Source organism: Gymnodraco acuticeps, unplaced genomic scaffold (assembly GCF_902827175.1).
Source record: "Gymnodraco acuticeps unplaced genomic scaffold, fGymAcu1.1, whole genome shotgun sequence".
Classification (NCBI taxonomy): Eukaryota; Metazoa; Chordata; class Actinopteri; order Perciformes; family Bathydraconidae; genus Gymnodraco; species Gymnodraco acuticeps.
In genome coordinates, this window is record NW_022989942.1 from 331010 (window position 1) to 353291 (window position 22282).

Consider the following 22282-nt stretch of genomic DNA (forward strand, 5'->3'; position numbering starts at 1 on the left):
GTTCAGATGCGTCACGTGGTGTGCTAAAACACTTCCTGGTTAGCTTTCCGCTAGAAATTGAAATCTCAAAATGGCAAAAGAACGGCGAAAAAAACGTTCACAGAGAAGACGACAACAATTGTCACTTGCACGAAGCAAGGTTATACAAAAAACAAATGACCCCGAACATGAAATACCTTCACGGAGTGCGTCGATGCGCAAGCTATCATCCAAAGAACAGGAGGGTTTAGCTAGCGCCTCACTGCAATCTTTAAAGGTCGTTTTCTCAAAATGAGTTTTTTCTCCTACTCTGAGTTCGAAATTTCAACTTCAGTAGCACATAGAGACACCAAACCTTCCAGTTATACTCCTATCAATATTATGAAGGCTTTTACAGAAGGGTTTGTTCATATATAATTCATAGCCTGAATTATACAACATTGTATACCTAAAAACATGGCGAAAATGGATATTTTAGGGCTGTTGACAGTATTTTCTGATTTGTGGAGTGATAAAAAGAGATATCCAATATTTCTTCTGTAAAAGCCTTAGATACTAATATGACTACAAAATGAAACAAGAATTTTGAATCTGGCTTTATCCAAAGTTCAGATTTCACCTGGGGTGTCTCGCCTTAAGTTATAGTGCAATGTTTGCACTAACACCATATTTATATAAAAATAAAGGCAATGAACAGTTACATCTCTACTTTACATAAGGATGTCTGCACAATCTCACATTACAGCAACAAAATCCTGCGGTTTTTGGCAAACCGAGTACCAGAAAATATACATTTAAAAAAAAAAAAAAACTTTTCATTGTTAGGGGGGCCACAGGGGGGTCAGAGGTCAGTGTACTGGCCCTCCCTAGAACCGCCCCTGCATCTTCATGTAAATGGCAATTTATCGAGTTCATTTTTATTTATCGTACGATAAGTCAACTAATTGCTTATCGCGACAGGCCTATGCACACAATAAAACAGTGGAAACAAACATGTGTTTGACTTTCATTAGTGAATGAAACTGTGTGCCCTTTATAGTCTGTGTCCAATATTGTGTATTTGTTTATTGTATATATCCTATATATATGCTAAGGTCCCGCTACTGACACGATAGCAGTCATTTCGTGCGCATATGTGTAATCAAACCCATGATACCAAAATCTCACTCCAGCCAGGTACCCAAAGTTGGCAACCCTGGTATTGCTGCTATCTGTTTTAAGGAGGGGCAGCTTGGGCGCATTGTTGTTGCCAGCTTATGACCGAGCACAAGCTGACATGAGATAGTTTATTGTTCAGGGACATCTAGAAGCCCTTCTTTTTAGGAACGTAGGTTCCCTGGCGCACGTTCTTTTCTATGGACGACAGCTCTAGTTAGATTCAGGGTCCATATTAGTTTAGTGATAAAGAATGTTGATTATTACACTCCGAACTAGTTAAAACCTGGAACTAGTTCTTCAGAATTGATTGATTGATCGTGGCCCGTGACTCTTGTGAATTCTCCGGCCGAAGCTCCAGCTCTCCTCGTGTCTCTTTGAGTCCTGACTCCATTGCTACAGAAGTTTCCCCTACAAAAGCCACATTACTATGCCAGATACATTTTCCTGAACGATTATGATGAATACGAACTGACAACAGAGGTCTGCCATGTCGTTTATAATCAGGTGGGTGGTGATGCTGTTTATGCTTGCAGCACTGCAGTCTTATCAGATCACTAATCAGGCATAAGGCTGCTTGTAATTATACAGCCCACCTCCTGAATGCAGCAGGAAATAGCAGCAGAGAGTCATCCCGCTCTCCACCCGCCTCTTCTCTTACCCCTGATGGCTGCTGCTTCATCAATAAAGTCTCTTCATTCAGATAACAGCCCATTCATACATAATACTCTATACCAACCTTGAGTGAGGTTCAATTTAATTATCATTCCCGAGTCTTGGAATAGTTTTGCCTACATGTAACATTAGAGACAAGCAGAAATCCCCCTGATATTTAGGCAATTATGAATTCTGTGAGCATAACTGATACAACATTGTTTAAAAAAAATGACAGCCATTTATGAAGTAAACTCTGGGGGACCTGTGACCGGCATATCAATTAAAATGCTTCTAGTAGAGCTGAAACCTCACAAATCTTGTTATAATGATCAAATGGAAAATAACTTTGTACATTAAAATGACTGCAATTAATGGTAAAAAAAAACAGGCCATGCATACACTTTCAAGAACTAATCCAAACTCCTCTATACAGTATCAAGAAGAAAGGGTTTAATTTGTAGCTGATTTATCAGAAGAACAGTCCCAGAGTCTGACAGCAGAAGGCTCAGATTCCCTCTTTTATTAACATTCAACCGACTTCTTTATTGCAGCGCAACTCAAGTAACTTATTTGTCGTAGAAAACTATTAAAAAGAGTACTTAACATGAGACATTTTTTGTCCTTTTTTCAAATAATAATAAGTACATTGAATATTAGCATCAAATGTATGTTTCAATTCTCCTCTGGATTTTAAAAACACATTTTTAAACTTCAAATACATTTTTAAAGAAACATTAAAGAGACTAGCTCATTGTTTTCTATTAACACAATGATAACATTATGTTTATTAATGTAGCTGGCAGAATGCCTTCCAATTATGCAGTAAAATGTTAATTGCCAAGACATTTAACTTTAAAAGCAATATGATCTTGGAGCATTATTAATTACATTTTTTCAGGACTGGCTGCATTTGTCAGAAGTAGTTCATGGTCAGTTTGATGAACTTACCCAGTTCACCTCTGCAAGATGATCTTGATGTGGCACAAATCAACCCAGCCTCACAGGTGTGTTGCATCAGTGCTAACGAGTCGGTGAGATCCACATACTGTAAGCCAGCCTTGATTCACCCCTTATATATATCCTCTACACACAATCTACCAAAGTACAGGTCAAACTGGTGTCATGTTAGTTCTTATAAAGTATAATGCTATCAAAAATAAATTCAAAATAATTGAGAGGAACATCTGAATTTTAAAGCATATCTATTAAAATCATTAATCCATTCAATGTTTAAAGTCACATGCGTTTTCATGATAAGAAGTCAGCCCAGATCCCAATCAACATGTACGAATACTTCCTTCAAAGTGACTTTTAGAAGTATATTGAAGAGTGAAAGTAAAATACTCAAAAACACAGAGGGGGTGTTTCTCAATCGAGAGTACGCTTGCTTGGTAGCACATGTCTGCCGAGCATCTTGCTTCAGAAGCGAGGCAAGAATACTTCCTGGCATTCGGAAAACAAAGAGTGGAACAGGCTAGCAAGTGTGCAGGTGTGCGTCATATGAGAGGCCCGCCTTACATTTCCCCCCACAGATTTGGGGATATTGGTCCGTGCGCAAAGCATTGTGTGGATTTTAAGAACACCCAGCGTGTTTCTCAATGTCGAGGAAGGATGCTCCAGAGCCACTATTTGAAGGATGCTACGCCATCGAGTCCCGCAGAAGTACTGTTCCAATGTCCAGGATGCTTGGAATTCTACCGAGGCCGGCTTCCTACGTTGCGGGAAATTTCGAGGCTGCACATGTGTATCCTCCGTGGTCTTTAAATCCCCACAATGCTTTGCGCACGGACCAATTTCCAAATATTTGGCGGAAATCACGCTCCATTTAAGGAGGGGCCTCGCATATGACGCACACCTGCACACCTGTTCCACAATTTTTCGTTTTCCGAGGCTAGGAAGGATTCTTGCCTCGACTCGGAGGGACATGTCCTACCAAGGAAGCGTCCTCGACATTGAGAAACACCCAGAATATGATTACCTCCTTTGGTGTTATGATGCCCTTATTTAAAGTTTGCAGGCATCTCTCTGCTTTATAAAATCTGAGTTTGCAAAATTGTCTTGGGACGGTGTATCCAAATTTGGAGTTGAGTCTGGACGGATTAGAAGTAATTAAAGTGTGGAAACAGCTCTATTGAAACTCTAGGTCCTCCCTAAAGAGCTATTGCCTCAGTGGGTCCTAAATACCCATTAAGTATGTTTTAATTGTTAATCCCATGCTAGGGGAATTATGTTTGCATTAGGAGAATGTATAAGATTCACAAACAAAAACAAGTGTGACTTGTTCATATAACTGGTGGATGGGGATAATGTCTCCCATGACATGGAAGCTGTTGAAAAGTCTAAATAAAATGAATATGCATATATCCATATGAAATATATCAATCTAAACTCCAATAAGAAGATACTTGACCAGTGTACAAGGCTCTATTGATTTTGAGAAAAAGTTATTAATCTAGTAAAAAATATAAAAGATAATCAAAGTCCACAAAACTAAAAGTGAAAACAGTCAACAGGTAGCCCAAAAGCTAATAAACAGATGTGTTAGCCTCAGACAACACATACATTGGCTACCCTGGTTAGCATTACAGTGATCAGGGCCGTTTCTTCCTATATGCGGACTATGCGGGGGCATAGGGCCCCCGCGGCCACTAGGGGGCCCCCAAGCTGAAAGTATTTTTTTTTTATTCATCCGAAAAACAAAAAAAGTTTAATTCATACACACAAAGATGAACACAATTAGTAGAAGCGGGAGGGCTGAAGCATAGCTTGTGGAAAGTAGCCCTCCCGTGCATCATCCTAATACAGCGGCATTATTGCGTCAAAAACGTATAGAAATGAAGGAGTACAAACAAATTAAGAAAACAAGAGAAAAAATTAAATAAAAGTTAGGGCAGGAAAACAATAAATGCATATATATATACGAAAACTAGATATAGGGTCATTTTCTGCACATGTCAATAGCAGTTTCAACTATCTTTTTTTGGAAATTAAAATACTATGTATAAATATATACATAGGTACACATGCACTTGGCAAATGAATAATAATAATAATATATGCATAATTGCATATAAACATTGTGAACACTTATTTTCAAGTGACCTTTTTTACATTCATATGTTCACGCTGTGGTTTGGAACTGCTTTTGAATGTTATTAGGCCTTTTGTTATGGAAAATGTTGTGCATAATCAGTACTGTTTTAAGCTTTACTATCTCAACACATTTTAATAGATTGAGTTTTTTTAAATATGGGAGTTATGTGTTCATATTTACCAACACCACAGACTATTCGTAATACTTTTTTTTGGGATGTTATTATTTTTTGTAGATTTGTTGAGTACGTGTTTCCCCATATTTCGGAGCAGTATTAAAGGTAAGGGAGAAATAGACTGTTATAAAGAGTATATTTTCTTCAAGAATGTTCTTAGTGTGATATAAAATACCTATTGTTTTTGACAGTTTAGTCTGTACATAATTTATATAGTGCTTCCAATTGAGTTTTTCTTCAACAAGCAGTCCTAAAAATGTACATGCACCAACTTTTTCTATCTCTGTATTGCAAATCCGTATAATGCAGTCATTTCTACTCTCAGACTTTGTATTGAATAACATGTAATTTGTTTTTGCCACATCAAGGGATAATTTATTAACTGCAAACCAGTTACATAGTATTTTTAATTCTGCATTCACAATTTTAACAAGATCGCCAAGATTATGATGGGAGCAGATAATTCAAAGTTCAGGTTCAGCCTCAATATATTTGGGGAGAATTAAAATGAGCCGTCTTTATTTGCAGACAGCCAAGCCCCCTCCTGTGAGTGTTCGGTGAAGCATTATATGCTTCCAAATCCAATGTAGGATATAAACACGACTAAACTGCAATGATAGCAAAACTGTGGCTTGGGTTTTTGGGGTAATAAAGTCTAAATCAGCCTATGTATCTGTATGATTATTATTACTTTTTGTTTTGTTACTTCCCATTGTAAAGCGTCCTTGGGTTTCGTGAAAGGCGCTATATAAATTGAAATTATTATTATTATTATTATTAAATCATCGTTGGGCTGACAGCTGAGAAAATGCTGCATCTCTTGCATTTATTGACATAGAGGAGCCTTATTGTTTACCTTTTTAATATCATTTTTTGTAATTTTCAATTGCTTGGTTTTCGTGAAATTAGCCTGTTTTCCTATTAAAGTGTAACAGATTGATGCATCTCCACAGATCATCTTAAAGGTCCCATGTCATGCTTTTCCGGTTATTACCCGTCCCCTTGTGTGTTATGAAGGTTTTTATGCATGTAAACGGTCTGCAGAGTCAAAACCCTCAAAGTACACCCTGTAGCGAGTAAAACTCTAACACAGAAAATATCTCCCCAAAACGCCTCGTTGGAGATACGTCACTGTCCATTGATTCTTCCGGGTAACTCATGATTTCATGCGTTACCCGGAACCAAATGGACCAATCCGTGGAGCCGTTACGTTACGTCCGCGGAGCCGTTACGTTAAGCCCCCGCTGATTGGATTCTCTCTGAAGACCCATTCTCACAGCGTTTATCAACCTTTTTCTTACTCAATATCAAGCCACACTTATTGTTTTTACTTCGGCTGTGACTTTGTGTGTGCTCAGGGTGAGTTTGGCTGTGTTTCGCTGTGTATCGCTAAACAAGGAAACCACACCTCCACGGAGCTCAGCTCGATTCACAACGTCCCAACCAATCAGAGCACACTGTGCTCACAGGGAGAGTGGGGGCTGGAGCTATTGGAGCTACAACGAGCCGTTAAAGGCAGAGAGTGAAATTCAGTGAATACACATAGTTTACAGAGATGCTGTATGAGAAACCAAAGTGATTTTGGAAAATTGCACAATATAAATCTATTCTAGTAGACCTCAACAACGGAATTATGATCAGTGGAAATGGCCATGACATGGGACCTTTAAAGGCTTCGGAATCCCCCCATTGTAGTCAAAACTAGGGCCCCCAAACAGCATCTTGCATAGGGCCCCCAAAAAGCTAGAAACGGCCCTGACAGTGATACCACACAAACAACTGCACTATGATAAAAACGACAGTATTTGACGATTAGCTAAAGTCTGTCAATATTTGTTTATTCACAAATGTCAGTTAAACTGCCCGGGGTTCTAGAAACAAAATGTTCAATAACAAACCCAAGACAGAGGAAGAACAGTCAGACTTGGAAGAAAAAGCTTTTCACACGACAGCAGTGTTTCATCCACACAGGTGCTTTCACTTGAGCTCATTAGACCAGAGGCCTGTACGACGAAGCCGGTTCAACATAACCTGGATATGTTTGAGTTAGCCGGTTGGTCAAATGCAAAACCTACGTGCTCTCGCTCAGCGGTCCTACGACGCGGGTTATCAAGTGGATCGCTCAAGCCAGCCGTGTTCTATCTGGTTAGGTGCGCGTTCACATGAAAGGGGTACGGTGGCCGGCAGGTGCAAACGCGGAATAACGGCCCAAAACGCATACATAAGCAGGAAACAGCTGCAAATAATGAAATGAAAAACAAACAAACCCTGAAAACAAATACAACAGAAAAACGCTGCATTTACAGAAATGTTGCAAACTAAATACAACACACAAACCCCGAAAACAAACGCAACAAAAAAACGCTGCAAATACCAAAATGATATGCAAAGTCCAAAGCACGTACAAATCCCAAAACACATACAAAAAAAACATTCCGGAAGTGCTCCAGGCCTCTAGGGGGCGCGCTACGTGGAACAGATTGATGTCTGACCAGACATAGAGAGAACGAACAAGAGTGATGGAAATCGAGAGGAAAGAAAGTTCATTTAAGTGGAGAAAGATATAAGAAGGTAAGTTTTGTTTTAATACATAAAGCGTCATATTTATATAGCTAGCGTTAGTGTGCCTAACTACTACACCAGCTGAGGAGAGGAGAGCTTCACGTGAAGAGAAGATAAAGTGAGGGAAGAACATTTTTAAAAGAGATGACAAATCAAGTGCAGGCAAATAACACGGGCCATAGTGAGTACCGCGGAAAAAGGACATTTGAATTCTTAGCAGTTTGTTTATATGTATATATTTGTGTATAGATGTTGCAACTATACAGAGCTTTAGCAATTACCTGTAACTATGGTCATGCTAATAAAGCTATTGAATTGAGAGAGATGTGACAACATGTGAAGAGGGACAAAGTAATGACAGGAGAGTAGTGTGCATTAGACATGCTCAAGAACAAATATAGAGACATTCAAGGAGAGAGAACACAGATTCAACGGTAAACATGATGTATCTTTCTATTTATTTAGCTAACCACTATTTAGACTATGTGTTTTTGATTAACTTGATTAAATGGATTTACTACATCAATGTATGTCTTTTCAGGCCGCCATGTTTTGTCCTTTCTGTGGCCAGCATCTGGGGACAGTTCAAGTGTTCTGTGGCAAACATGTACAGTTTTTGGCAGAAGTTGAACACAACAGTAAGTTCACTTTTTTTATTGTATCTGTTTCAAATGCAAGAAATAAGGATTCAACACACTACTCTGTTTAGAATACGAATTGGCAGATGCGTATCACTAGTTATCAGCATGAAGGACACATTTTTTCATTGTCTGTTTATGTGAAATATGTAGAAGCCATCATTAAATTGTAGACCAATGCATGATTAAATACACAAAACAGCTTATATTATACATTCATAATTGTGTATTAGTTCTATCTTTATAGAGAACATTATATATTTAGAATCAGATTTTGAGACAGTGAGCGGCTGGGAAAGTCACACCACCATGGGGCACAAACAGTTGCTGACGTGATGTTTTCTTCATTCTCAGGCATTCCATAAGGAGGGTCAGGAACTCACGCTTGGGACCACCATTGTCCCCTCCATCCTCAGTGTGTCCCTCATCATCAGTGAACTTAACTGACATCTCATGAGAGGGATCGAATGAGGCACCTTTGAAGCCGCGGATTGCTCCATCGCACACACTGGCTCTATTAATATTGAACCTGCTGCAAGATGTATTTGTTATTTTTGCAGAGAGTTCTGTAACAATGTGTGCTGCAGTCAGGTATTCTGTGCTGGGAAAGACAAAGTGATGTATTGTAATATTAAATGATGAAGCTAGTAATAAGATTTACAGAATAGAATAGAAAAATTAAGTGGTAATAGTAACAATTAATACCTTTGCTCCATTGTGTCTTCTGGCTCAGACTGGCTATCAATATTGATAAGTGCATACACAGTTGTGTAGTTGCTGCAGTGAGAAGACAGTTGAATAATTACTTTCAAATACCTAATATATGCATGACAGTCATATTTACAAAAGGATGTCGATCCTCTTCCTGTTTTTTCAATACATTGGGTTCTAAACTGACAACAGCACTTTTGTCATACTCCTGCACAATCCTTGTAAACATTTGAAATGGATGCAACAAAATATATCTGATCTTTGAAAAATATTTGTGGGTGTTTTTTGTATTGTCTTCACTAAGATGTCAGATGTTGTGGGTGTCATTTGGAAATGTATAAAAGTATAATTGTTCTGCTTCCTGGCAATGTTACCCACTGTGATTGGAGGCTATACAAACAAACAAATGTAAAATAAAGATACACAGCAAACAACTGTGTCACGATGCAACTGTCAACCTCGTTTACCTGTAGAAGTGGTTCTGACCCGGGGCAGACTGGACCTCTTCCTGGAATGGGGTTGGTGCTCCATCCTATTTTTACCCAGGAAATAAGTGCACACAAAGGTATTTATTGATTTCATGTTCACAAATTCAAACCTACATGGTATAATTACATTTGTAATTAGTCTTACCCGATCAGACGCTGGTTGTGGGTGCCTGAGAGGTCTGATAAAGGTTAACAACAAATATATTCAAACTACTGTACTGTTAAAACATTCTGCTTCTTGTGGCACAAAATAATATGTTGACAATGTTTTATTTTACCCTGCAAACTGTTGTCCATTTGTGGAGTGCTCACTTTTGGAACATTTGGAATGTCCCACACCTGCATACAACACAGAAATGACTGACTGAAATAAAATAAATTCACTTTAATTAAGAATAAATGCCACGATAAATCCAAACTGACCAAGGTACATTATATTGTTGACCGTCCTTTAACTCTCACATTAGGATTTACATTGAAGCACAATAAACCAACTCCTCTCTGCACCTATAATATATCTATATGATGTCAAGAGTTACATTTAGGTGCACAGACAGTGCTGTCTCTTGACTTGCAAGCTCTTTCACCAAACAAGCTAACGCTAGCTGGGTAAATATGACGCTCTTTGTATCAAAACAAAACTTACCTTTTTATATATCGTCTTTTTCCACTTCGATCAACTTCGTTTCCTCCGGCTTCAATTTGCAGCACTTTTGTTCGTTCCCTCTATGTCTGGTCAGACATCAATCTGTTCCACGTAGCGCGCCCCCTAGAGGCCTGGAGCACTTCCGGAATGTTTTTTTTTTGTATGTGTTTTGGGATTTGTATGTGCTTTGGATTTTGCATGTCGTTTTGGTATTTGCAGCGTTTTTTTGTTGCGTTTGTTTTCGGGGTTTGTGTGTTGTATTTAGTTTGCATCATTTCTGTAAATGCAGCGTTTTTTGGTTGTATTTGTTTTCAGGATTTGTTTGTTTTTCATTTCAGGATTTGCAGCTGTTTCCTGCTAATGTATTTGTTTTTGGCCGTTGTTCCGCGTTTGCACCTGCCGGCCACCGTAAAGGGGTGGTATTTGGAGCATTCAACACAAACATGGACAAGCGTACTGACAGCGCAGCGCGTCATACTTCCTGAATAGAAAAGTCAACTATAATATTAGACAAATATGAAGACGTTAAACTTTAAACATCCATGACTTAAACACTTTATCCAGGATAAAAGCAACATAGTTACACCTGCAGTTTGAATGCGTACATTAACAGGTTTATGATATGATATTTAGGAGCAGACTAGGTTCCAGGATAAGTTACCGTGGAGATCTAGCCCGCTAAAAAGTGAACCAGCTTCGTAGGACCGGAAATCCCTGAAGTTAGCTTGCTAAATGAAAATCCTGATTCGTAGTAGCCTACTGGTTACTGGTTAGCCGCTTAGCACAAGTTACCATGGAGATCTAGCCCGCTAAAAAGAGAACCAGCGTCGTAGGACCGGAAACCCAGAGTTTTCCCTGAAGTTAGCCCGCTAAGCGAAAATCCGGCTTCGTCGTACAGGCCTCTGTAGTCAGGATTCCTAGCATAGGTCCAGCCTGAACACAGGTCTAATCAGAACAAGTGAAACACCTGTGTGAGTGTGCAGCGCCTGTAATTGCCTTCCTTCAAGTCTGCCTCAAGCCAGTGCTTCTCTCTACTATTCCAGTGATATTGTTGACCAAAAACACATACTAAAACATGGATAAAAGTAACTGCAACATGTTGATTCAGAATTAGGCTCAACAAAGAAAGGACTGTTATAACAAAGAAACTGAAAAGGTCAAATGTTCTTCTTTCCTCTGTGCAATAGCAAGTTTGTCATCAGTGTTCAAAGCTGTAGCCTACTGTATCTTTGTTTTAAGGTTTGTCTATTATATCATAGCTTTCTGTAAAATATAAACATTTGGTCAAGCTCTTCTGAAAAACTCTTTCCCCATAACCTGACTTAACGGGCCCTCCACACTACAAGCGTTTCAGGCGTAAAATTACGCCTCTAGCGCGTCTGCCCATTCACTTTGAATGGGGTGACGTCACGTCCGCTCACGTTTTCGCCGAACTGCATCACGGGAAGGCAAGCGTAACTTTGAGAGCGTCTCGCGCGTAAAAAGTTGAACAATGTTGAACTTTTTACGCACGAAACGCTCTCTCGGTTCCTGACAAGTGAGCGTAAGCCAATCAAATCCCGTTTCAGAAAATCTGACAGCTCAAGCCGTAGCCAATCAAAAACCGCGCATACGCTGGGAGAGATATCCTGAGATATCCCGCCGTTCATGTCTATATTTGAAATAAAATGGACGAGGTTATAATCGTAGCGGTAGCGAATCACCCTGTATTATTTGATGTGACCCTGTTCACCTACCGGGATAGAAACCAGAGGAACCAGGCATGGAAGGAGGTGGCAGAGACAGTGGGGGAAACTGGTAGGTTTTCGCCTGTTTGGGGATTTTATATCCAGTTTACTTTATGTTAACATATAGCTAATGAAACATAGCCGGTATATTTAGCATAAAATAGCGCCATAGACATTAATCACATACATGTTAATCATCCGCTGCCACATCATAGACTATATTGCATTACATTAATGCACACAATGTCATACTCCTTTCACATTTCTTAGTTTTATATATATATATGCAAAAATTCATTCCTAGCATTCTATTTCCATGTAAATTACTGCTTTATTTAATTGTTATCTTTTTGCAATTTAACTGTACAATACATGTTGTGTTTTATATTAGATTTCTTGTTTTGTATATATGCACCATGACATCAAGTCAAATTCCTAGTATGTGCAAAGCTACCTGGCAATAAACTTGTTTTTGATTCTGATAAAGTGTGACATGTAAAACCTTGTATGCAATTGAAAGGGATTTGGTTTTCATTAATGGAGCAATCATTTTCTGAAATTCAAGAAATTAACTGTATTCTTTCATTTTCATTTTATTAGACGAAGTGTGCAAAAAGCGGTGGAAGTCCCTCAGGGACCGATACCGCAGGGAGAGGATCCTGGAGAAGGAAGGGAAAAGTAGCGGGGCAGGGGCTTCCGGGGGATCTAAGCCCTGGCGTCTCGCGGCAGTAATGAGCTTTTTAAAGCCCTTCATGCTGGACCGTGAGACGTCCAGCAATTTCCCCCGGCAACCCCTGCCTCCACCCACCGGAGCAGAAGAAGAGGAAGACTCTATGGGTGACAGCCTGGATGACAGTCTGGAAAGCCAGCCAGAGCCAGGTAGCAGTCAGCCGGCCAGTCAGCCGGCCAGTGTGCCGGCCAGTGTGCCAGACGGTGTGCCAGACGGTGTGCCAGCATTCCGGGGGAAGAAGAGCAGGGGAAGGGAGATGTCCCCTTTTGAGGAGAACCTGCTGTCGGCCGTAGGCCCGATGCTGGCCATGCCACCACCCCCACCACCAGTGGTGGAGGTGGAAGACGAGGACCTCCTTTTTTTAAGGAGTCTCTGGCCTGCAATGCAAAAGCTGAGCAGGACGAGCAGCATGAGACTGAAAATGAAGCTACAAGAGGCGGTCCTGGAGGCCACAGAAATGGACATTAATAATTAATTAATTAATTAGATACTGATACACATTACATCTTTTTACACTCATCACACACATCACATAAATAAAAGTTATTTAAAAGTATGTTATGGCTATACTGTGTCTTGACTTGTTCATGTGGTTTGTCAGTTACAACATACCAGGAGCTTCTTGTATATCGATATATAATGTGCTGTCTTCTGTAATTATTCAGGTGAAACCCTGATGAAAATTATGAGTGGTTTATCACTAAAAACAGGGCTGAAGGAAAAAGGTTGTTAGTTATATCATGATATCAATTCAAGAAACATGTTTATTAGGAATGGTTGATTTTAAAATGGCTCATTTGGAATATTTGCTTTTTAAAGAAAATGGGTAGCTCTTAAAAGAGCTTTTTGGTTTGGAGACAAATATGGGCCTACACCACATTTGCCTGCCATCGCACTGCCCCCTCCTCGTTGAAGTAGGAGCAGAAGGTCTCCCGCTGTTGGATGGATCGCCGTGTGGCATTGTTGGAGCCCATCCTCGGTGCATCACACAGGGTTGGAGTAACTTCATCCGTGGACCTTGCGATAGGTGTGCGTGATGGCATATCAATGGTCTTCCTGCGGAGGAAGTTATGCAACACACAGGCAGCCTTCACACACAACTCCGTCACCTCGGGGCTGATGGTGATGACACGCCTGAGCATTCTCCACTGGGTTGAGAGGATGCCAAACGCACATTCAACCACCAACCTGGCACGGCTGAGGCGGTAGTTAAATAACCTCCTTTCACGGGTGAGGTGACGTCCAGGGAATGGACGCAGAAGGTTGTCCAGCAGCGGAAATGCCTCATCTCCAACGAAGACATGGGGGAGAGGGCCCCGCCGCTCTGATCCTGCGATGACGGTGTCAGGTGGTAGCTGCAGACTGCCGTCTCGGAGGCTCTCTCCAAATGCAGAATTCCGCAGGCTCCCACTGTCGCTGCTCCTCCCAAAGCCTCCAACATCCACTACCACACGACGTGCTTCCCATCTATGGCACCAACACAGTTGGGAAACTCCCAGCGCTCCTGGAACCCAGCAGCGATGGCTCTCCAATCCTCCACCTGTGGTACCGGCATGCACTCCTCGACCAGGGCGGTCCAGATGGCCCCCGCAACCTCCTTCACAATGACTGCCACTGTAGAACGCCCGACCCGATAGCTGAAGGCTATCGTCGCGTACGAGTCACCAGTTGCCAGGTACCTGAGAAAAAAAGATATATACATGATTACAAAATATATTTATTCAGACCCCACACACTCACAGACCACAGATCCCCCCCTCCACACATTGAACACAGACACACACATTGAACAGACACACACACATTGAACAGACACACACATTGAACACAGACACACACACATTGAACACAGACACACACACATTGAACAGACACACACATTGAACACAGACACACACATTGACCACAGACACACAGACACACACATTGAACACAGACAGACACACAGATCCCCACACACACATTGATCACAGACACAGACACACACGCCATGTACACAGGGGAGCAATACTGTGTTTACCTAGATATCTTAATTAATGTTACCCATCTGAACTAAATCACAGACTTCAGTCATCATTCGTGCATTCTCTCTCCTTCTATACAGAGTCAGATTAAAGAAGTAGAAATACACAAAACGTACCGTAGGCAGATGGCGAGTCGCTCGGCGGGGCCGATTGACATACGCAGATGGGTGTCCACCTTTGTAATCAGTGGGCCCACCTTTCCGAGCAACTCGTCGAACACCTCCTTGCTCATCCTGAAGTACCTCTGAAAAAGGCGGTCATCGAGACGGAGCTCCTGGACGAGAAGGTGGTATTCCCCCCTTTGTAGACGCTTTCGGAGTATCGGGTGTACCCAGAAGCGACGCACACTACACGGCCTCATGCGAGACAATGTATACACTAAATGCAACCTTGCACACACACGAGTTACCCTGCTTACCCTTGCTACAACACCGGCATCCATTTTAGCAATAGTGGAGAAGAACCGGGGTTTTTCACTTTGTATGTCCGGGGCGGGAGATTCACATGGAGATTCTGATTGGTTGTTGGTCGCGGGGCTCGAAGAAACGCCCCAAGCGTAAATCTTGGGGCGTTGGAAGCGAATTTTACGCTTGTAGTGTGGCCGGCCCGTTAGGTCTCTGCATGGTGACGCTATGAGCTAGTGACCATCGTAAATATTTGAGAAGAAAGCTCACATAATTTGCAAATGTACCATGCCACCAGAAGGAAATTATTGTACTCCCATTTCTCACATATAATGGAATTTAATGGGAGGAATTGTATTTCCATTTAGGAACTGTAAATAATTCACATTGAATGGGACACATCGAGTGTCTTCTGACTACATCTGACGACTTGATTATGTCTGGCTCTGTTTGGTTGTTATGCCCTACTAAAAGTGAGGTCAGTTGTTTCAAAAAAGTCATTTATAGAGGCTGAACACATTGAGTCAGGCTGAACACATTGAGGCCACAGGCTGAACACATTGAGGCCACAGGCTGAACACATTGAGGCCACAGGCTGAACACGTTGAGGCCACACGCGCCAGACATACACACCTGTCGCTGCTGTGTGGAGGAGATTTCGCAATGGAGGAGTCCCGCGGCTGAAGGCCGCCATCCGCTGGGGAGACCTGCACAGCTGTTTTCTGCTTCTGCCGGTGCGGAGGCCTGATCGGGGGATATCGCGGAGAAACCGGAGTGTTGCCACACTGCTGGTTGCCTATTCCTTGCTGCTGTCCGTGGTTTTGTTTCGGGAACTTCGTGGATGCTGTTGTGCTGCAATGGGAAAATGGCAAATGTCGTGTTTCTGCTGTGCCTTTTTTGACTGTGCTGGACAATGAGAAGATCGGTAGTCATCCTGAAAAATCTGCTGGATTCGGGTCTGTTCTGTCGCCGGCAGTGGACATCCCCTGTACAGGTTCGGATGGGTTGCACAAACATTTGCTGGTTGCACTGTCGCGGACATTCATCTCGTCAAATGTCTGTCTTTCTCACTTGCCTGCCACGATGGTCCTTCAGAATTGTTTTTTGAACTCTAATCTCACTTTCGCGAAGTTTTCTGGTGACTCTAAAACAGTTGACAATGTTTGTGTGTTGATTAAGAGGAAAAGGTGCTTGGTATTTTTATTGTTGTTGCTATCGGGGAATGTACAGCCAAATCCGGGTCCACCTAGTACTTTTAGTCAAATAGCTACTCCTGCTGATTTTATTTCTAGATCGGGGTTAGGTTTAATTCATTTAAATGTGCGTAGTCTGTTACCTAAATTAGATTTTGTCCGTATTTGGGCGAGTTCAACTGATGCTGATGTCATTGTCTTATCAGAAACGTGGCTTGACAAATCCATCCTGGCCTCTGACATTTACATAAATGGTTACAATGTATATCGCACTGACCGTCCTAAAAAAGGTGGTGGCGTTGCCATTTATGTGAAAAATAAGTTTTGTGTAACAAATATGGTTTCCAAATCGGTTAGTAAACAACTGGAATTTTTAGCTGTGAATGTCGAAGTCACAAAGGGTCAACAGGTCATGGTGGTGGGTTGCTACAGACCCCCCTCAGCTGTCAAGGACTCCTTATCTTCACTGGCAAAACTGTTATCTCAACTTTCCTACAAGGAAATAGTGCTGCTTGGTGATTTTAATTGGGACTGGTTAACTTCTGTGTCAGAGGACTTTAAAAACCTGTGTACCTCTTTGAACATTACTCAGATTGTGGATAGTCCTACTCGCCCAAACATTAAGTCCCCAAATAAATCCTCCTTAATTGATCTCATTTTAACAAATGTGCCACATAAATACTCATCTGTGGGAGTATTTGCTAATGATGTGAGTGACCACTGTGTTGTAGCCACAATTAGGGACACTAAGATCCAAAAAGAAACCACGCATTATCACAAGGAGAGATAAAAAACACTTTGTGGAGCAGGGTTTTTTACATGATCTGTTTGATTTTGATTGGGGTAAGATCAATCTGTGTGCGGATGTAGAAACTGCATGGTCTTATTTTTATCTTGGTTTTATGAAAATTATAGATAAACATGCACCTCTGCGTAAATTCAGAGTGAAGGGTCGAGACAATCCCTGGTTTTCCGCTGAACTGTCCAGTCTCCTTCATGAGAGAAACAATGCCTGGGCTAAGGCTAGGAAATCAGGCTCAGAGGTAGAATGGCTACGCTTTAGGCAGCTAAGAAATAGCTTCACATCACAAATAAAAAGTGCTAAATCAAAGTTCTATTTGTCAGTTACCACAGAAAATCTGAATAATCCTAGGAAATTTTGGAAAGCCATACAATCGATTTCCACTGGTGATATTCCAAATGAGCTACCTCCATGCCTTACCATAGAATCTGGCATTATATCAGACAGGGCTACTATGCTCAATTGTTTTAATAAGCATTTTGTGTCTTGTGGCTCGCTGTTTGATTCTGTCACTGACTGTGCTTCTGCTTCTGTGAACGCTCCAATCCTTGAACAATGTGGTCTGGAAAACCCTTTCAGTTTTACCCCTTTTACTGTTGGTGTTGTCCATGATGTTTTATCCAAGTTAGATCCTAGGAAACCGGCTGGCCCGGACAACCTAGAACCTTTCTTTTTAAAGATAGCTGTAGATTTTATTGCTCCACCGCTTACTTCTCTTTTTAACCTCTCCCTTAGCACAAATACAATTCCTAAAGTATGGAAGTCTGCTTATGTCTTGCCTTTACTGAAAGCAGGGGAGGCAACTATTTTAAATAACTATAGGCCAATTTCGAAATTGTCAGTTCTGGCTAAAGTGCTTGAACGACTGGTGAGTGAGCAAGTAAAGGACTTTTTATGTATAAATGATATCCTGTCGAAACATCAGTCGGGCTTCAGGAAAAAACATAGCACCATCACTGCCACAATGAAAGTTGTAAATGACATCACTTATTTTTTAGATAATAAGCAGAGTTGTGCAGCTCTGTTTATTGATCTCTCTAAAGCGTTTGACACCGTTGATCATCGCATTTTAAAACAGAGGCTACTCAGCATTGGCTTGTCCAGCCTTGCAGTGGGGTGGTTTGTGAACTACCTCTCTGAAAGGTCCCAATGTGTACACTTTGATGGGCTCACTTCTGAGTGGTTGAGCATTTCTAATGGTGTACCTCAGGGTTCTGTTCTAGGTCCACTTTTATTCTCCATTTATATTAATAGCTTGGGTGATAATGTGGAGGAAGCTACCTTACATTTTTATGCGGATGATACTGTGATGTATTGTGCAGGTACCTCAGTTAAGGAGGCTGTTGTTAAATTACAGACTGTTTTTAACACTGTTCAGACTCAGCTCTCAGCGCTTAAGCTTCTTTTAAATGTGGATAAAACCAAGTTAATGCTCTTTTCAAAAGCTAAAAAGTCACCAGAGCCTGTTTTAGATATTGTAACCATGCAAGGAAAAAAACTTGAAGTGGTAACCTCTTACAAATACCTTGGTATCTGGCTTGATGACTGTCTTTCTTTTAAACTGCATGTAAATAACCTGCTTAAAAAACTGAGGGTTAGGCTAGGTTTTTTTTATAGAAACAAGTCCTGTTTCTCTCTTGAGGCCAGGAAAAGGCTAGTCACTGTGACCTTTTTACCTGTGCTGGACTATGGTGATCTATTTTATATGAATACGCCGGCCAATTACCTCACCAAGATAGATGCCGCCTATCATAGTGCACTAAGGTTTGTGACAGACTGTAAGACTTTGACTCATCATTGTACCCTGTATACAAGGGCAGGGTTGCTTTCACTTACTGTACTGCGGCTAAATCACTGGTATCTTTTTATTTATAAAGCAATGTTAGGGAAACTTCCGTCTTACATCTGTTCCCTGATCTCACAGCGTATTTTAAATGGCTACTGCCTGAGATCTAAAGCTGTGGTTGTATTACATGTGCCAACTGCTTGGACTGTATTAGGAAATACAGCTTTTAGATGCGCAGCGCTGCTAGCATGGAACAGTCTACAAAAGGAATGGAAGCTAAGCGGTTTGATTCCATTTCATGTTTTTAAAGCTAGGATAGACGCTATACAATCAGAAAATATTGGTGTCTGTAAATGCTACTAGTATACAAACTGTAGTATCATATAATGTCCTTTGTTTTCTGTCATGTTTGTATTCATGTTTGGAACTAATTGAAGCAGGTCACCATTGTAAAAGAGGTCTATGATCTCAATGGGTTTTATCTGTATAAATAAAGGTTTTGAATTGAATTGAATTGAATTGACCTAATTAAGAGTTAGGAGAGAATGTCATCATAAAAAAGAAAACAGATATTTCCGTCTCCCGAGTGTTACAGCCATTTAGTCAGCCGTCTTTATCTCTACTCTGCAGACAGAAGCATAGTAATACTCATCAATAATGTCATGCAGTGCATAAAGAGAAGCCTATCCTGAAAAGTTTAGGGAGAACAACAATCTGTGATGTACATTTATGTAGATTTAATTTAATCTAGACGGGAAAAGTTTGCTGGGTTTCGGCTTCATTTAACAGGAAAACAAACGACGACAGCCGGCTCTAAAAACTGTTTTCCCAACGCCAATTCTGCTACTGTAGAGTTTTGCCACTAGGATTTTAATTTACATTAAGGCACTCCAAAGATTTCGGATGTCCACCATAAAGTCAGGTATAAATGTACTAATACATATTTGTTGTAGTTAAAGTAGTTAGTAGTTATAATTTCAACATTTAGATTTTAGAAGCAAAATCAGTACTTCTGACTGGTAATGACCATTTTTAACAGCAGGGTACACAAGCAGGGTAAAGCAGATAAAAGGCTGCACATGACTTAAATCGGATCAAAGACTCAGAGATGGAGTGGGAGTAGGTTAAGTAGCTGTTTATTCAATAATCTGTATTATTTTGTCATGTTTTTTAAGATCCAGACAAGTAAAATTAAACACCTCCCAGTATTAAAAAAAAAAGCAATTTTTATTATCATGGAGGAGGAGTTTTCCGGTAAAACTGAACCATTGTAACCAGATTGTTTTCACTCAAAGTCACACAAATTAGAATCATTCACAAATACAGCATTGTTACATTATTGTTGTTACAGCAGTTTCTTTTCTGCTGGCTCAGCACAAACTAATCACTGCCAGCCAAAACAATGGAGCAGGACTCAGAAAATGCCCATGTCTTGTTCCTGGCTGACAGTAACTACCAGGCTGTGATTACATTCACACTGGGCCATTATTCTGTGATTTGAGGAAATAGTTTTGTGTTCTTAACGACTGTTACCAAGCTGGGTCAGATATGTCACATGGATATTCCACACTTAATCACCTTCTGGTAAGAAAAGAACAAATCTACAAGCTTAAACCAAAATTGTGTTATTTAATAAAGAGTTATAGCATTTAGCAGAATCATTCTTATTTCCAGCTGGAAGAGTCCTGCACTAGTAAATAGTACCAAGATCTGAACAAGTTATACAGAAAAGCAATGACTTTATACAGGGTAGAGACACAGGAAGAGGAAGGTCACAGCCAATCAACATACATAGTGATTACATTACAGAGTATTGAAGAGAGGTGGCTAGACGGGGTTAAGCCTGGACATGTTAAGTATAACCGTATGATAATTTACCTGACAATGGTCCGAACAGAAGGTTGCCAGTATTTTGTATTAAAGGTGTGATAAAAGCCTGGGAGTGGCAGCCGTAGTTTACATATAACTGAAACATTTAAACTGTGAGAAAATCAACGGAAGGCAGAAAGTTACAGTGACATAATTAAATGAGACTTGTGATACATTTGTACAAACCATACTCTGATTTTACATTTTCCAAAAAAATGTAAGCATAAAAGCAACAAAAAGATCAATTAATGGGTGAATAGATTTGATTTGAATGTAATTGCTGTAACTCTCATTCAATGAAACAGTTATAATTTAAAAAATAATGTAATTTATAAGTATTTCTAACCTAAACATTTTTCGACTGAGAAACATTTTTTAAATGGTGGCATAAAGCTTGAAGAGCAAACTTCATGACTGTAGATTCACAGATATGACTGATAGGATATACATATCATGTGAATGTCAGGTATAAATAGTCAGTCAAATACAACTATTTTGTCTCAAAGGCAATTCCTTTTTACTGGTTCAGGAGGCTTTCTGGGCTCCGCTGAAATCTGATATGGTATATTTCAATTCATTAGTACATGGCATCTTGGATAAAGGCTGAGACAATAGCACAGCTTTGTCTTAGCACTTCTAGAGAGAGAAATGTCTTGCGCCTGTATGTCAAGCACACTTTATAATATTGGTCGTTAACACAATCCTTAATTTAATTCCCACTGACATCGTCGGTGCTCATCAGTCATTGCTCCTACAAATATTTTAGTTTAGCTTTGTTGTGTTACTTTCATTGTTGATACACTGAGGCAATCATGTCTCCCGCTAACTATCGGGGAAGTTTAAATTGCATCAATTTCAGAGACTTCCCAAACAGCAGGTGTTCAGAATAACAAATGTTATTGCTTTCATGAACCGTGTATCATTATTGTGCGGGATTATTGAAAACAAGAGTATCAAAAGAGACATTTGTTCGTATTCAAAATCAATATCAAACATATTGAAGAGAGAGACACATAAAGAACAAATAGATCCTTAACTCAGCAGTAATGAGGTAAAATCTTGGAGGATGAAAACCTTCTAGAAAGGGGGAACCGCATTGTCAATGTTGCAAAAAAAGAAAAAACAATCAATGATTTAAAGTATCTCAGCGTCAGAGAAGTATATATCCAATATTTATATTTGATGCTGGTTTTCATTTATTTATTTATCTCATTGTCAGCTTCTCTAATTTCCAATTAGGGTTTTAGCAGATTGAACAAAGTGACAGACAGTCTGAGCTTTAAGTCTTAGTTTTAAAGATTTTTGGTGCAGTCAGTAAAAGTTAAAAAAAAAAATCCCTTCATTTCGTCAAGATTTTATTTGGTTTTTCAAGATATAAAGAAAAAGCACAATGAGTAACTAAGAAACCTTCCGACGAACTCAAAGGCAAAATGTGGAATATGAGTATTCAGACTTGTATATACAGCAGTGGTTTGAATTATGTTAACTATTACTCTTCCCATATTTTCACACATACACTGTATGGCTCTGACATCTGAAATTTCAAGCAAGGTTTATCATCCTCGTAGAAAAAGTGCTTTTTAAAAATAAACACCAAGTTCAGAATGTTACTGGAACAATCGTATTTCGATCAACACATCAA

The 22282-nt window shown here is 40.2% G+C and overlaps 1 protein-coding gene across 1 annotated transcript; it reads right to left on the reverse strand.

The window, feature by feature from the left end:
* Positions 1-13682: 13682 nt before the first annotated feature.
* Positions 13683-15186, reverse strand: LOC117542482 (protein ANTAGONIST OF LIKE HETEROCHROMATIN PROTEIN 1-like). The gene is made up of 2 exons (XM_034210183.1): positions 14703-15186; positions 13683-14241 (listed from the first exon to the last, which is right to left on the reverse strand). Exons 1-2 carry the CDS (start codon positions 15026-15028, stop codon positions 14007-14009), a joined length of 561 nt encoding a protein of 186 aa, XP_034066074.1. The 5' UTR covers positions 15029-15186; the 3' UTR covers positions 13683-14006.
* Positions 15187-22282: the final 7096 nt, after the last annotated feature.